Source organism: Podarcis raffonei, chromosome 10 (assembly GCF_027172205.1).
Source record: "Podarcis raffonei isolate rPodRaf1 chromosome 10, rPodRaf1.pri, whole genome shotgun sequence".
Lineage (NCBI taxonomy): Eukaryota > Metazoa > Chordata > Lepidosauria > Squamata > Lacertidae > Podarcis > Podarcis raffonei.
This window is the reverse complement of record NC_070611.1, coordinates 60,407,030-60,421,097: the sequence shown is the minus strand read 5'-3', so window position 1 is coordinate 60,421,097 and position 14,068 is coordinate 60,407,030. Positions and strand designations below refer to the sequence as shown.

At 44.2% G+C, this 14,068-nt stretch overlaps 1 protein-coding gene across 11 annotated transcripts in view; it reads right to left on the bottom strand.

Moving 5' to 3' along the window:
- CALD1 (caldesmon 1) overlaps positions 1-14,068 on the bottom strand; it is a 182,673-nt gene that overhangs the window by 81,783 nt on the left and 86,822 nt on the right. For 2 of the 11 annotated variants that reach the window (XM_053407363.1, XM_053407368.1), the window contains exons 1-2: positions 2,045-2,368; positions 1,063-1,176 (exon numbers count right to left, since the gene is read on the bottom strand). In XM_053407363.1, the coding sequence (XP_053263338.1) occupies positions 1,063-1,133 (71 nt within the window). In that variant the 5' untranslated portion in view covers positions 1,134-1,176; positions 2,045-2,368. Of the gene's footprint in view, positions 1-1,062; positions 1,177-2,044; positions 2,369-14,068 lie in introns of those variants that run through there. The other 9 variants (XM_053407367.1, XM_053407374.1, XM_053407371.1 and 6 more) reach the window with 7 other exon arrangements.

Here is a 14,068-nt window from a genome sequence, read left to right as displayed (position 1 = left end):
CCAAAAAACACTTTTCAGGGCTTCGTGCCCAGAAACACACATTTTGGGGTGCCGCACGAGATTGCAGCCCTGCAAAAAGCGCTTCTTCGGGGGGGGGGATGAAACGGCAATCAAAATGGCTGCCTTCTTTAACAATAAAAAAATGGAACGTATGCAAATAACCTCACTAAGCCCTCTTTCACAGAACTAATAACAGCAGTCCGTTGGGGGCTGCTGGTGTGTGTGTGTGTGTGTTTAGACTTCTTGCCAAATACACCTCAGCTCTCATTTGGCTCACACACCAGTAGGATGTAAAGGAAGCACCCAGAATAACTTCTGTTGCAGTTCATACTAGGTGGATAAGTGGTTAAAGAGCCCTTTACCTGGGTCTGAGCTCAGGGAACAGTGGTTGAGCATTGCAGCATTTGCCAAGCAGGCATCCTTGGGATTAGGTGCTTATCTAAGGGCCAGGAGGTGGTGGATTTGGCCCACGGGCTATCAGTTCCCTACCCTGGGCTTAAATAGCTTTGTTCTCCACCAGCACCATACAAAGGGAACAAGCAAGAAATTGTTCCAGTGGATATAGTCCGAAAGGACGTGTTAGAATTAAACACTCTATCCACTATTAATAAGCAACGGTATTTACTGTTGCATACTATACTGTTAAGGACACATTAAAAATGTTCTCTACCAGCTTCTACTCAAACACCCTGTAATTTCATCGTAGGCTCTCAAACAGGACTGCGTCGACTTGACAGTAATTAGACACTTTAAACATGGCTATTACCAGCTTCTTCTGCTCCCTTCTAATAAGGCCTATAAACTGTCTTCTGCCTCCCTGCTCCTTCAGGTAATCCCCTCCCAAGGCACAAAAGGGCCTAGTGGTTGAGGAACTGCTGCATTCATATTATGCAAAGAAAGAAAGAAAGAAAGTTGCTTTTCTTAAGCTTCCAGGCAGCACGGTCTGTTGAACCATGTCTCTTCGGTTCATTTTAACGGGAGGAAGTCTCAGAGACAAGGCTTTTTTAAAAAGTAAAAAATAAAACTGCAGACAGCATTTCCAAATAAAATTTAATTACTCACCTCTCTGCTTCCAGGCGCATCTCCTCTCGTTTTTGCCTCCTGAGCTCTCTGCGACGTTCAAAGTCGTCCATGGCGTGAACTCAGACTTGGATAAACCCCCCAAATCAGACTGAACTTCAGGGAGAAAGAGAGAGAGAGAGGCGAAAGTTGCTTAGAACAACAGATGGAAATGAAAGGGTGCCTTTAATTAACTGGGTTACATTAAATTTTTGTTCGCCTTTTAAATTCAGCTCCAAATTCAGTTTTCTATCATGTTCCCCTTGATAGTAAACTGGATCCCCAAAGAGTCACCGAGATAAAAATTTTAAAATTTTGATGCAACACATTTTGGAATTCAGCTCCCTAACTAGAAATTAAGATGTTTTAAAAGTAAACAAGAACATTTTCTATTTGTTATGCGAAGGCTTTTTTGTGCAGGGGGAACAGTCTTTTTTTAAAAAAAATTAAAAATATATAAACAATTTTATTATTCCTTAAGATTGCACAACAGTTGACAAAACAACTATATATTATTTAACCACAGTCTGGGTATAATAAACATGAGCAATGTATACATTTTAACATTAGCTTGGTTACTGGAACTGTGAATGAAATATTAGTTAATTTGTAACATCACAATTATACAATTGCAGACTTGGGGGAGAGAGAGAAAGAGGAGGGGGAAACTGTAACTAAAGAAATTAACCAACTTTTCCCAGAAAAATTCTACCCTGAACTTGAAAGACGTTTTGCCTTGCTAGCCACACTACTAAAAGGAGGAATTTTGGGAAGATTAAAGGTGGCATTGGGAGTGGAGAGGAGGGGGTGGAGAGAGGGAACCTAGTGTTTAAAAACATCACCCAGTCAAAGGCAATTTTGCTATAAATCCTTCTTCAGAAAGCAAAGCTGGAGCTTGGCACATTTTTGCTGGGTTTTGGGGAAGAAGGGCGGGGAGGGGAGAAAGAGACAGAGCTTGATCCCTGCAATTTAAACAGGCACCTACCTTCCTCCTGAGGGTTTACTCCATGAAATATTTGCTCTCTTCTATAGTTCCTTCATATGCAAAGCCCTCTCACAGCCTTTGGTTTATATCCTATCGAGACAAATATAGGAGAATTCTCCTGCAGGCCCCAAACTTAAAAATGACTACCAGAAAAGGGAAAGCTGCTCTCTTTTTTGTCCCTGCTTTGTTTACAGAGCTGTCAGTGGTTAGTTAAACTCTGCCTGGAATCTGGCATTTAAGGCCTGCTCCAAGATTGCTTCCTGTGCAGAACAGGAGGCCCTCAACTTCCTCTGGAATTCTAGCCTAGACTCTGCACTCAGGGTGCTTTTTTTTTATTATTTAAAAGGGAGAGAGGGGAAAAAAGAGTCCTCCCCCCCTCCCTCGTGCAAAATTTCCAACCCTTTACTCCAAGTTCAGGCATTTGCAATGAAGGAAAGAGGAAAGAGAAGGGGCGGGAGGACACGGAGTTGATGCACAGTGCAATTTTAAGGAGACAAAAAGAAAACTGGAATTAGTTAAAGCTTGCCTGCTGATTATATGTATATATAGGGCTTGCTCACATATGATTACTTGGTGGAAGTGAGACAGAGGAGGAGGGGAGACCTATGCAGAGACCTTCCTTAATATTTGAACAGGAGGACTGTTGCCATGCTTATCGAGTTGAAGGGCACATCTCACGAAGGTGGAGGAGGGGAGCTGGACAACCATCAAATATTTTCCTATTACAGTGGTACCTCAGGTTACATATGCTTCAGGTTACATATGCTTCAGGTTACAGACTCCGCTAACCCAGAAATAGTGCTTCAGGTTAAGAACTTTGCTTCAGGATGAGAACAGAAATTGTGCTCCGATGGCACGGCAGCAGCGGGAGGCCCCATTAGCTAAAGTGGTGCTTCAGGTTCAGAACAGTTTCAGATTAAGAACTGACCTCCGGAATGCATTAAGTACTTAACCCAAGGTACCACTGTACAGTGGTACCTAGGGTTACATACGCTTCAGGTTCCAGACTCCGCTAACCCAGAAATATTACCCTGGGTTCAGAACTTTGCTTCTGGATGAGAACAGAAATCGTGCAGCGGTGGCGCAACGGCAGCAGGAGGCCCCGTTAGCTGAAGTGGTGGCATTTAAAGCACCATGATACCCCTTTAAACAGTCACAGCTTTCCCCAAAGAATTATTGGAGCTCTAGTTTCTTAAGGGTACTGAGAGTAATTATGAGGTTCCTATTCCACTCAATTCCCCGAGCGGTTTAACAACTACTCACTCTTCTTCACAAGGGTGTTCTGGGAACTGTAACTCTCTGGCTGCAATTGCAGTCCAAAATACCCAGAGAGCACCAGGTTGGCAAAGACTGCTCTAGGCTCTGCCCTCTGGCGGAGAGCTCCACCCCCCAAAGCTCTCACCCAGAACAAATAATCACACACTATCACAGCATTTGGCAAACCTATTGTGCTCAGCTAGATCTGGAAATGGGATGCAGTTGGCGCTGTGGGTTAAACCACAGAGCCTAGGGCTTGCCGATCAGAAGGTCGGCGGTTCGAATCCCCGCGATGGGGTGAGCTTTCGTTGCTCAGTCCCTGCTCCTGCCAACCTAGCAGTTCGAAAGCACGTCAAAGTGCAAGTAGATAAATAGGTACCGCTCCTGCGGGAAGGTAAACGGCGTTTCCGTGCACTACTCTGGTTCATCAGAAGCGGCTTAGTCATGCTGGCCACATGACCCAGAAGCTGTACGCCAGCTCCCTCGGCCAATAAAGCGAGATGAGCACCGCAACCCCAGAGTCGGCCACGACTGGACCTAATGGTCAAGGGTCCCTTTACCTTTACCTTTAGATCTGGAAACAGCAGCAACCATTTTCAGCTTGTTTCAACCAAAGCAAGGAGCAGCAAACGATGGGAGACAAATGCTGAAAGTTCCTAATGGCCAAATGATGACAAACGCAGAAGGAAAACTCAATTTCTGGCACTCTGATGCAGAGACACTGAATGATGGGAGGAAAAGGATCAATTCTGATTGACTGGGGTTATTTAAGCAGAGGCTAAGGGTCCATCTGTCAGGATGCTGTAGCTGCGCTCTACGCTGCAAAAGCTGCTAGGAGCAGGGTGGGTAGACTAGATGCCTTCCTAGGTCCCTTACCTTCAAAGCAGTGTTCTATGGCCAACATATCAGTGATGTGGAGCTGTGCCAACCTATCAACATCCAAGCACCCATGCGCTGCCGTGTTGTACACATGAAAACAGATATACGCTTGCAACACTTCAATGGTCATTCAAGGATCACAGTCCACCACCCCCATAGTATTCAATGATTAAGGGTCTGTTCTTCTATATACTATACAAGCAGTCTCAGGCCTAGCATTGCTTAGGGATTCTAAGAAACCAAAACATTGGCAGAGTTATGAAATCAGTGATTAAAATCAGTGCAGTTTTGAAAGGTTCGGTCCACCATCTTGATTCAAAATGGGGCCCAGTTGTATCCAAACATAGACAAAAGCCCTCGCCTTGATCTTGGTAACTAACATTTCTTCATGATCATTTAAGAGGCATCCAAATGCACAGTGAACAAGCAACTTTCCAAAATGTATGTTGTTGTTATTTAGTCGTTTAGTCGTGTCCGACTCTTCGTGACCCCATGGACCAGAGCACACCAGGCACTCCTGTCTTCCACTGCCTCCCGCAGTTTGGTCAAATTCATGTTGGTAGCTTCGAGAAGACTGTCCAACCATCTCGTCCTCTGTTGTCCCCTTCTCCTTGTGCCCTCAATCTTTCCCAACATCAGGGTCTTTTCCAGGGAGTCTTCTCTTCTCATGAGGTGGCCAAAGTCTTGGAGCCTCAGCTTCAGAATCTGTCCTTCCAGTGAGCACTCAGGGCTGATTTCCTTAAGAATGGATAGGTTTGATCTTCTTGCAGTCCATGGGACTCTCAAGAGTCTCCTCCAGACCATAATTCAAAAGCATCCATTCTTTGGCGATCAGCCTTCTTGATGGTCCAGCTCTCACTTCCATACATCACTACTGGGAAAACCATGGTTTTAACTATATGGACCTTTGTTGGCAGGGTGATGTCTCTGCTTTTTAAGATGCTGTCTAGGTTTGCCAAAATGTATAGCAATTGGTTTATTCTCCCAAAAACTGTGAAAATCTCAGATTATGGCTGCATTTTGGCTTGTGTATCTTTTTCACAAAGTGAAGACTGGGGCAGTTCACCTTTAAATGTAAAGTTCATCAAATGTCTCCCCCTTCCTGAATGCAGGCCCTAACTAGAAGTTGCAGGGGACTTGTGGCGGTGGATGATTCATGTCCTAATCTCCCCACCCGCCATAGACTTGGTAACTTCCAGCATAATAGATGGCAGATATCTCAGTCAGCCTTCCCCTTGCCCTCCGAAAGCCAAATTGATGATTCTGAGTGGAGGGTACAGCAGGGTGAAGTGGAATGACATCACACCACCCATTTTCTTTTACTAGGCTTTTTTTTAAGTAGGAAAAAAATTAGTATGAAAAGTACAAAAAGGGGAGGGGGGAATCACAAGACCCTTTTTTTAAAAAAAAAAGAATCCTAGTCTCTACAGTAGCCTTAAATGCTTATTAGAATAATGAAATCGGGGCACAGGGAAGGCATGCTGCTCACCCCCCCAAAAGTTGAAATGTAAGAGCATGCAAGATTTCGTTAAGATGATACAAGGTGTGGTCTGCAATACTACAAAGCTTAAGGAGGCTGCAGAAAGGATCTGGAGGAAGTGGACACATATTGTAAACAATTCACAGTGCCCAAAAACAGCTTAGAAAAAATTGAGGGATGATGATGGAGGTTAAAGTGGCCATAGCTGAAGTTCACCAACTCTTTTAGCAGCTGCTATTAGTGGAGGCATGAGACTGACTGGGTCTGTTTGTATGCATAGCCTCGTCTAGGATGTGAAATGGCCAATTCCAAGCACACTGGACATTCTGGCCTTTGAGGGTATAAAATGTATTGCTTCAGTTGCGTGTATGCTATGGCATCTGCTGAACCACAAGCAAGCAACCCCGGGGAAGAAGACAGGCGAGCCATTCCAATTCTCCCCTCCCCAACCCCCTCCACCATCTGAAAAGTCGAGCAAACTAGCAGCAATCCTGACTCGAGCTTAGGTTGTTTAAACTGGCACCCTGAATTTATAGCTATGTCAAGCATTCTTCTGCAATATCTAAAAGAATTAGATATTCTTAGTCCGTCTGGAAGGAAAACAAATAAATCTGTTTTCTATCAAAACCTGTTCAGAAATATTTGGAAGTGAAAAATTCTCCAGAAGACTACAAGGGAGGGAGGGTCATTGGCCATTGTTCAGACCTGCTATAAACAGGGACAAGTTCTGCAGAAACTGAGAAGAAGTTGAAACCACTCACAGGCACCTGTTTAACCCTTTAACATGCTACATGTAAACCAGGGGGAGAAATTAGCATGGTCTAAATGTTAGTGAAAACCTACCCAGCTCACACTTTTGAGACCCACACACAAGCTGAAATGCAGCTGTCCTTCAAAACTCACAGCCCTCCTCATTTTGTGATACAGTCCTCCAATCAGAAAATGCATACAGACTGTATTTTAGACTAAAGCAGGAACAAAAATGCATATATTACTGAAAATAACACAAAAAAAGCATCCCAACAGGGGAAATTGCTTGCAAAAATGACTATATTAGGCAAAATAGCACACACAAAAATATGCTTCTGGAAATCTAGCGGAATGTAGTAGAAGTTTAGTGCTCATTTTTGTGCTAATCATTCCCATTAAAAAAAACTCAAACCATTTGCAGCCCTAGAAACCCATATTGTGGGTGCTTTGCTTGCGTAATGAAATATTTGGGAGTATTTTGGCATACCTCACAGTGAATCATAGGGGAACGGAAGCATGCATGAGTGGAAAAGGGTAATGGAGTGATAACAGGTCCATTGACAATCCTTGTTGTGTCGTACCACAACCCACTTTCATGAATGAAATTGAGTGTGACGTGGTGGTTTGTCAGTCAAAAACCCACAATGCAAAATGTACTGCATTGCAAAAGGGACATTCGGAATCAAGACAAAATGGCAGCATCTATCATCCTATCTCCCTGCTCAAAAAAAGAAAAAAAGAAACCCCTCCATTTAAGGTTGTTCTGGACTGACTTCTTCCTCTGTGTTCCTTTCATGTAACCATGTACGCAGTCCTTACTGTAAACTTGACTATGTTTCCATGTTCATTGAAGATACTGAACTTGTGTACCACTTTTTTTTTTAAAGGATATGTATCCAGCAGCTTGCTTCTTCCCAAACAGAACAGCTCATTTGGGACGCCAGTTAAAATAAACACATTAGCTCATGTGAACATAGAAGTTTTGTTTGAATTCAGCCCATCCCTTCGTTCTTCAGTGTGTGCCTTTAAAGGCTTTCAAGGCATGGCAATCCCAGGCAAAACAACAACAACCACCCTAAATGCCATTCAACTCGATATAGTTTTACAAGGGCTGGAAAACCAGGGCTGTGGAGCAAACACACTGTGCATTGGGCAAAGCTGGTAAGTTACAAACTCATACTCACCCCCAACCTTCACATCGGATAAGAGAGAAACCACCTTCAACCCTGGTGGCCTTAAAGATTCCTTTTCTGCTCTGTTGAGAACAGATCCATGCAGCAAATCTAGGAATACTGCACAGCAGCCAGGTGCAAAAGAAGGGCCTCTGCACCTTTAGTAATTGTGTAGAATAGGTGACAAGCTACACCTGCTGAAATCCTTCTTCTATCCAGCTATTAAAGGTGCAGGAGGCCTGTCTTGCATCTGCCCCCTCCCCCGCTCTTTCCTGACTGCTTTCAGAAAATTCAGTCCGGCTTTATTAATTGAAATTGTAAATCAGCTTTCAAGTGATTTCCTGAATGGGCTTCTCACTCTGAAACAGACATAAACTGGTGCATATCTGTGGAGATCTTTGGATGCAACACCAAGCCGTGGTTTGGCATTCTGTGAGTAAGCACTGAGGAACCTTGGGCTCGTCCATAGACCTCTCACTTTCCTCCTTGTTATGTACTGAGTTGAATAGGATCCAAAATGCAGCAGTCTGATTGGTCCTAGAACAATAGGATTCAGAATGCAGCAGCCTGATTGGCCCTAGAACAATAGGATTCAGAATGCAGCAGTCTGATTGGTCCTAGAACAATAGGATCCAGAATGCAGCAGTCTGATTGATCCACAGGAACCACCCAATCCAGCTCCAGGTGGAAGTGAATCCGCAACCTGATTCGCCTACAGGTGAATCCCGAAATTAGCCAATCACATGGGGCCCATTGTGTAAATAATGGATATAAATAGACATTCTGGAGGAACTTCCATTCCTCCTCACCACTATGAGCTGAATAAAGAGCATGAAATCCACTCTCGACTCCGAGTATATTTCACTCCCCATGTTCAACAATATTCCCTCCTGGTTCATAAGCAAGCACTGACCGTCTTCTGCCCATTTGGACAAAACTATAAACTATGGTTTGCGACAAGTAAGGATTAGAAAGAAGGTGTCTTGCCATGCAGGGGAAAAGAAAGAGCCACAGGCCCCTCAGTGCACATTCATGTAACAAAAATCCATGGATAGGTGTCATGTCTGAACATACCCTACGTATACTGCACTTGACAGCTTGTTTTAATGGCCCTCTCCCACGGCAGCACTAAACCCGCTTCTGGGTTTTTAATTAAAATGCTATATAAAAGCCTTAATCACCTGTGAATGAGCTTGTTTTATGAATGCTTTTATCACTCGGCCGACACCCTCCCTCCTCCTTTCCCTCTCTTTTTCCTCGCATCTTGAGCTAAACAAAACATTAAGGTCACACGCAAGGACAGTCGCGAGAAGCCAGGAAATGCAAAAGGTAAAATTCCAGCAGGAACACTAATTAATTCAGCTAGCTGCATGCTTTCAGCAGTATATTTTACAAGACAAACAATGATCCTCTGAGCTAACCTTTCACCCAGGGAGGGGGGGATTCTGGAATATAGTAATTCCATGCGATGCAGTCAGCAGCCTATAATATCTTTGAGGACGGGTGTGGGGATTGTTCAGAGTTCGGGTGGCCAGATACAAACAGGGACAGAATTCCTATATAATACTTAGCATTTATAGAGTTCACCAGTACAATCTTGTTGTATGTAAGTGCCACTGAGTTCAGCGAGGGTTCAGTTAGTTCTCGTTCTCTCTCTCTCTCTCTCTCTCTCTCTCTCTCTCTCTCTCTCTCTCATCAATGGTTCCTCTTCATCCTGGAGAAGAGTGACTAGTGGGGTGCCACAGGGTTCTGTCTTGGGCCCGGTCTTATTCAACATCTTTATCAACGACTTGGATGATGGACTCAAGGGCATCCTGATCAAATTTGCAGATGACACCAAACTGGGAGGGGTGGCTAACACCCCAGAGGACAGGATCACACTTCAAAACGACCTTGACAGATTAGAGAACTGGGCCAAAACAAACAAGATGAATTTTAACAGGGAGAAATGTAAAGTATTGCACTTGGGCAAAAAAAATGAGAGGCACAAATACAAGATGGGTGACACCTGGCTTGAGAGCAGTACATGTGAAAAGGATCTAGGAGTCTTGGTTGACCACAAACTTGACATGAGCCAACAGTGTGACGCGGCAGCTAAAAAAGCCAATGCAATTCTGGGCTGCATCAATAGGAGTATAGCCTTTAGATCAAGGGAAGTAATAGTGCCACTGTATTCTGCTCTGGTCAGACCTCACCTGGAGTACTGTGTCCAGTTCTGGGCACCACAGTTCAAGAAGGACACTGACAAACTGGAACGTGTCCAGAGGAGGGCAACCAAAATGGTCAAAGGCCTGGAAACGATGCCTTATGAGGAACGGCTAAGGGAGCTGGGCATGTTTAGCCTGGAGAAGAGGAGGTTAAGGGGTGATATGATAGCCATGTTCAAATATATAAAAGGATGTCACATAGAGGAGGGAGAAAGGTTGTTTTCTGCTGCTCCAGAGAAGCGGACACGGAGCAATGGATCCACACTACAAGAAAGAAGATTCCACCTAAACATTAGGAAGAACTTCCTGACAGTAAGAGCTGTTCGACAGTGGAATTTGCTGCCAAGGAGTGTGGTGGAGTCTCCTTCTTTGGAGGTCTTTAAGCAGAGGCTTGACAACCATATGTCAGGAGTACTCTGATGGTGTTTCCTGCTTGGCAGGGGGTTGGACTCGATGGCCCTTGTGGTCTCTTCCAACTCTATGATTCTCTGACTCTCTTAGAGGGACATATAGTCCATCCCCTTTGGCCCAACATGAGGCTACACAAATCAGAGTTGTTGTTAAACATATATGTTACCCTTCTGCAGAAAACATTAGGGCAGTTTACAGTTTTAAAAATACATTTTTTAAAGTTAAAATGGCTAGGGTGGGGAACATGATCAAAATCAGGATACTGAAATCAATACAGTGGTACCTCAGGTTACATACGCTTCAGGTTACAGACTCCACTAACCCAGAAATAGTGCTTCAGGTTAAGAACTTTGCTTCTGGATAAGAACAGAAATTGTGCAGGATAAGAACAGAAATCGGGCTCCGGCGGCAGCAGGAGGCCCCATTAGCTAAAGTGGTGCTTCAGGTTAGGAACAGTTTCAGGTTAAGAACGGACCTCCGGAACGAATTAAGTACTTAACCCGAGGTACCACTGTACTAAGATCTCATCAGATATTTAATTTTTTTTGTGGGGGGACTTATGTTTTTGTGTAAAATGAATTAATAATGCCTTCATGTGGAATGGAAAAGACAGCAGCATGAGCCTTATTTGGGCCTTCAGGGGGAGTGTGTAGCTGACCCATCAGCAAGCATCTCCACCACTTGCATGCTTGAGGACGAGGTCTGAAGCACGGATCCTGCTCTATACGCAGAGGCTCCCCCTGTGATTTAGAAACGGCATTGTGCAGGGTCCTAAATCGTACAAGGAGCCGGCAGAGAGCAGGATCACCGCTTCAGACACTCCCAACCACACGTATCGTTTTTACTCTTCTAGAATTTTCCAGAAAGCCAACTGGAGGACAACCTCAAAGGTATGGACTTGAAGCTCTGGTTGCTGGCAGTCTCAGGGATCCAGAAGCGCTTACCTGGTAGTGGTGATGGTCACAGCAGCAGCTGGGAACCTACCCAGAGTATCCTAGAATGCACCAGAAGGCATGGCGCAGGAATGGGGAAGAAATGTGGGTCTGTTATCATTTAGAGGGAAACCTATGCAATTTGCCCTTCCTGGACTGTGCAGTCATCTTTCGAGATTCACCCTTTACCCAACCTCCACTCTAATTCAGGTTTTTCTCCCTCTCTCATAACAACAGAAACTCATGGACCTGCAATGAAACTGGATGTTGGAAGATTCAGAACAGGTATCATGCAGAACATAGTTAAATGGTGGAACTCCTCCCACAGGAAGCAGTAAGGACCACTAACTTGGATGGTTTTCAAAGAAGATTAGATGAGTTCATAGTGGGCCAGGCTTTTCAAAGGCTACTAGCCATGGAGGCAGAAATGGTTTGAAATACAGTACCAGTCGCTGTAAACTGCAGGGGGCGTGCATGCTCTTGGGCTCAGAAATTGCTTGCGGGTCTCCCACAGGAATCTGGTTGGCCACTGTGAAAACAGGATGCCGGACTAGATGTTCTTATTCTTGCTCTTGTTCTTATGCTCTGATTGATTGATTGATTGATTTACCCTCTGCCTCACAAAGACTTCTGTGCAACTGGAAAACCTGGTGTTCTCCTCCACCAAGACAGACATTAAAAACAACAATAGCAACAACAAAAGCATCTCAACAATTTGGGATTCTACCTGCTTTCAAATGAAACCACTCTCAGGAGCTTTGCGGATCATTCATGGCTCATGGCAAGCTTTTTCATCTAAGGGGCATTCGGGAGACTTGTTCCTCAAGTAAACTACTGTATTTCACGAGGAAGACCATGGGAGGGGGGAGGGGATGAAACAGGTGCTGCTAATCAGAGCATAGAGAGACACACACATGCATACATATCGAATGCAGACTTACCCGGAAGTCTGAATGGATACAATCCATCTTGTTGCTCAGAGAACATACGATTCCCCCTTTGCACATTGCAAAATGTTAAAGCAGACAAAAATGATTGTGGAAATGACTAAGCACTCTGAGGGTTATTATTAAAAGTGTCTACAGTTTAAGGGTGTATGACAAGGCTGTATATTGTCTCCTTGCTTATTTAACTTATATGCAGAATTCATCATGCGAAAGGCTGGGCTGGATGAATCCCAAGCCGGAATTAAGATTGCCAGAAGAAATATCAACAACCTCAGATATTCAGGTGACAGCATTGATGGCAGAAAGTGAGGAGGAATTAAAGAACCTTTTAATGAGGGTGAAAGAGGAGAGTGCAAAATATGGTCTGAAGCTCAACATCAAAAAAACGAAGATCATCGCCACTGGGCCCATCACCTCCTGGCAAATAGAAGGGGAAGAAATGGAGGCAGTGAGAGATTTTACTTTCTTGGGCTCCATGATCACTGCAGATGGTGAGAGCAGCCACGAAATTAAAAGACGCCTGCTTCTTGTGAGAAAAGCAATGACAAACCTAGACAGCATCTTAAAAAGTAGAGACATCACCTTGCCAACAAAGCTCCGTATAGTTAAAGCTATGGTTTTCCCAGTAGTGATGTATGGAAGTGAGAGCTGGACCATAAAGAAGGCTGATCACTGAAGAATTGATGCTTTTGAATTATGGTGCTGGAGGAGACTCTTGAGAGTCCCATGGACTGCAAGAAAATCAAACCTCTCCATTCTGAAGGAAATCAGCCCTGAGTGCTCACTGGAAGGACAGATCCTGAAGCTGAGGCTCCAAGACTTTGGCCACCTCATGAGAAAAGAAGACTCCCTGGAAAAGACCCTGATGTTGGGAAAGATTGAGGGCACAAGGAGAAGGGGACGACAGAGGACGAGATGGTTGGACAGTCTTCTCGAAGCTACCAACATGAATTTGACCAAACTGCGGGAGGCAGTGGAAGACAGGAGTGCCTGGTGTGCTCTGGTCCATGGGGTCACGAAGAGTCGGACACGACTAAACGACTAAATAACAACAACTACTACTACAGTTTAAGATCAGCTTTGCTTCCAATAACTCCAAAGCCAATCATGACAATTGCCTTTCTAAAAAAAAAAAAAAAGGCTCAACAACTTAGGGTTGTCCATCCCCAAAAGGTCGGAGTTCCTGCACCTCTTTTTCTAGAAAAAAAGCACTGTGTGTGTGTGTGTCATCTCAGGCCACTTTCAGGTGTGCCTCCTTGCTCTCCTGCCCTGCCCCCTGGGCGCACCTTAGCCTTTTGCATGGACTGAGGACAGCTCCAGCAATTCCCCACACACTATGTAAAGGTACCAAAGGAGAAAGGGTAGTTCAGGGAGTTTTTTTTTTTTTAAAAAAAAGAAGCAGCAGGGAGTGAGGGAGGGCAAAAAATAAAGTAAAAGGGCTTCTCCACTTTAAAGCCTTTGGATCAGCAAATTTTGCCTAAAACAGGGAGGATAAGTCACAAAACCTCCAGAGCCAGTATCTGTACTTAGCCTGAGGAAAGCTAAAGTTGTGGGACGCTTTGCAACAAGGAAATCACTATGGTAAAGAATTTAGCAGTTTCTAAAGAGGGAGTAGATGTCAATAGAAAATGATATCTGTAGTTGTGAGCTGATTGTGCCGATCTCCACCTCCACCTGCCATGTTTTTTGTAATTGGCTCTGCCCCTGCACCACCATGGTCTCAGCTACATTAGTCAGAAAACAGCATTTTAAATGCATTGTAAACAAACAACACCAGATGATGCTGTAGAGCATAGAACTTTTCTATGAGATTTTACATAGGGTTTTTTCCCCCTTTGTTATAACAATTTAATTTATGACTTATTTATAGTGGGGATTTTCCTGTGTGTACATCCACCCCATGTTGCGATGGGCAGTGCTCAGTAATTTTCATCTCTCTCAAACGGATCGTGGGGATAGAAAGTTTGTGAACTCCTTCTCTGTAGCATT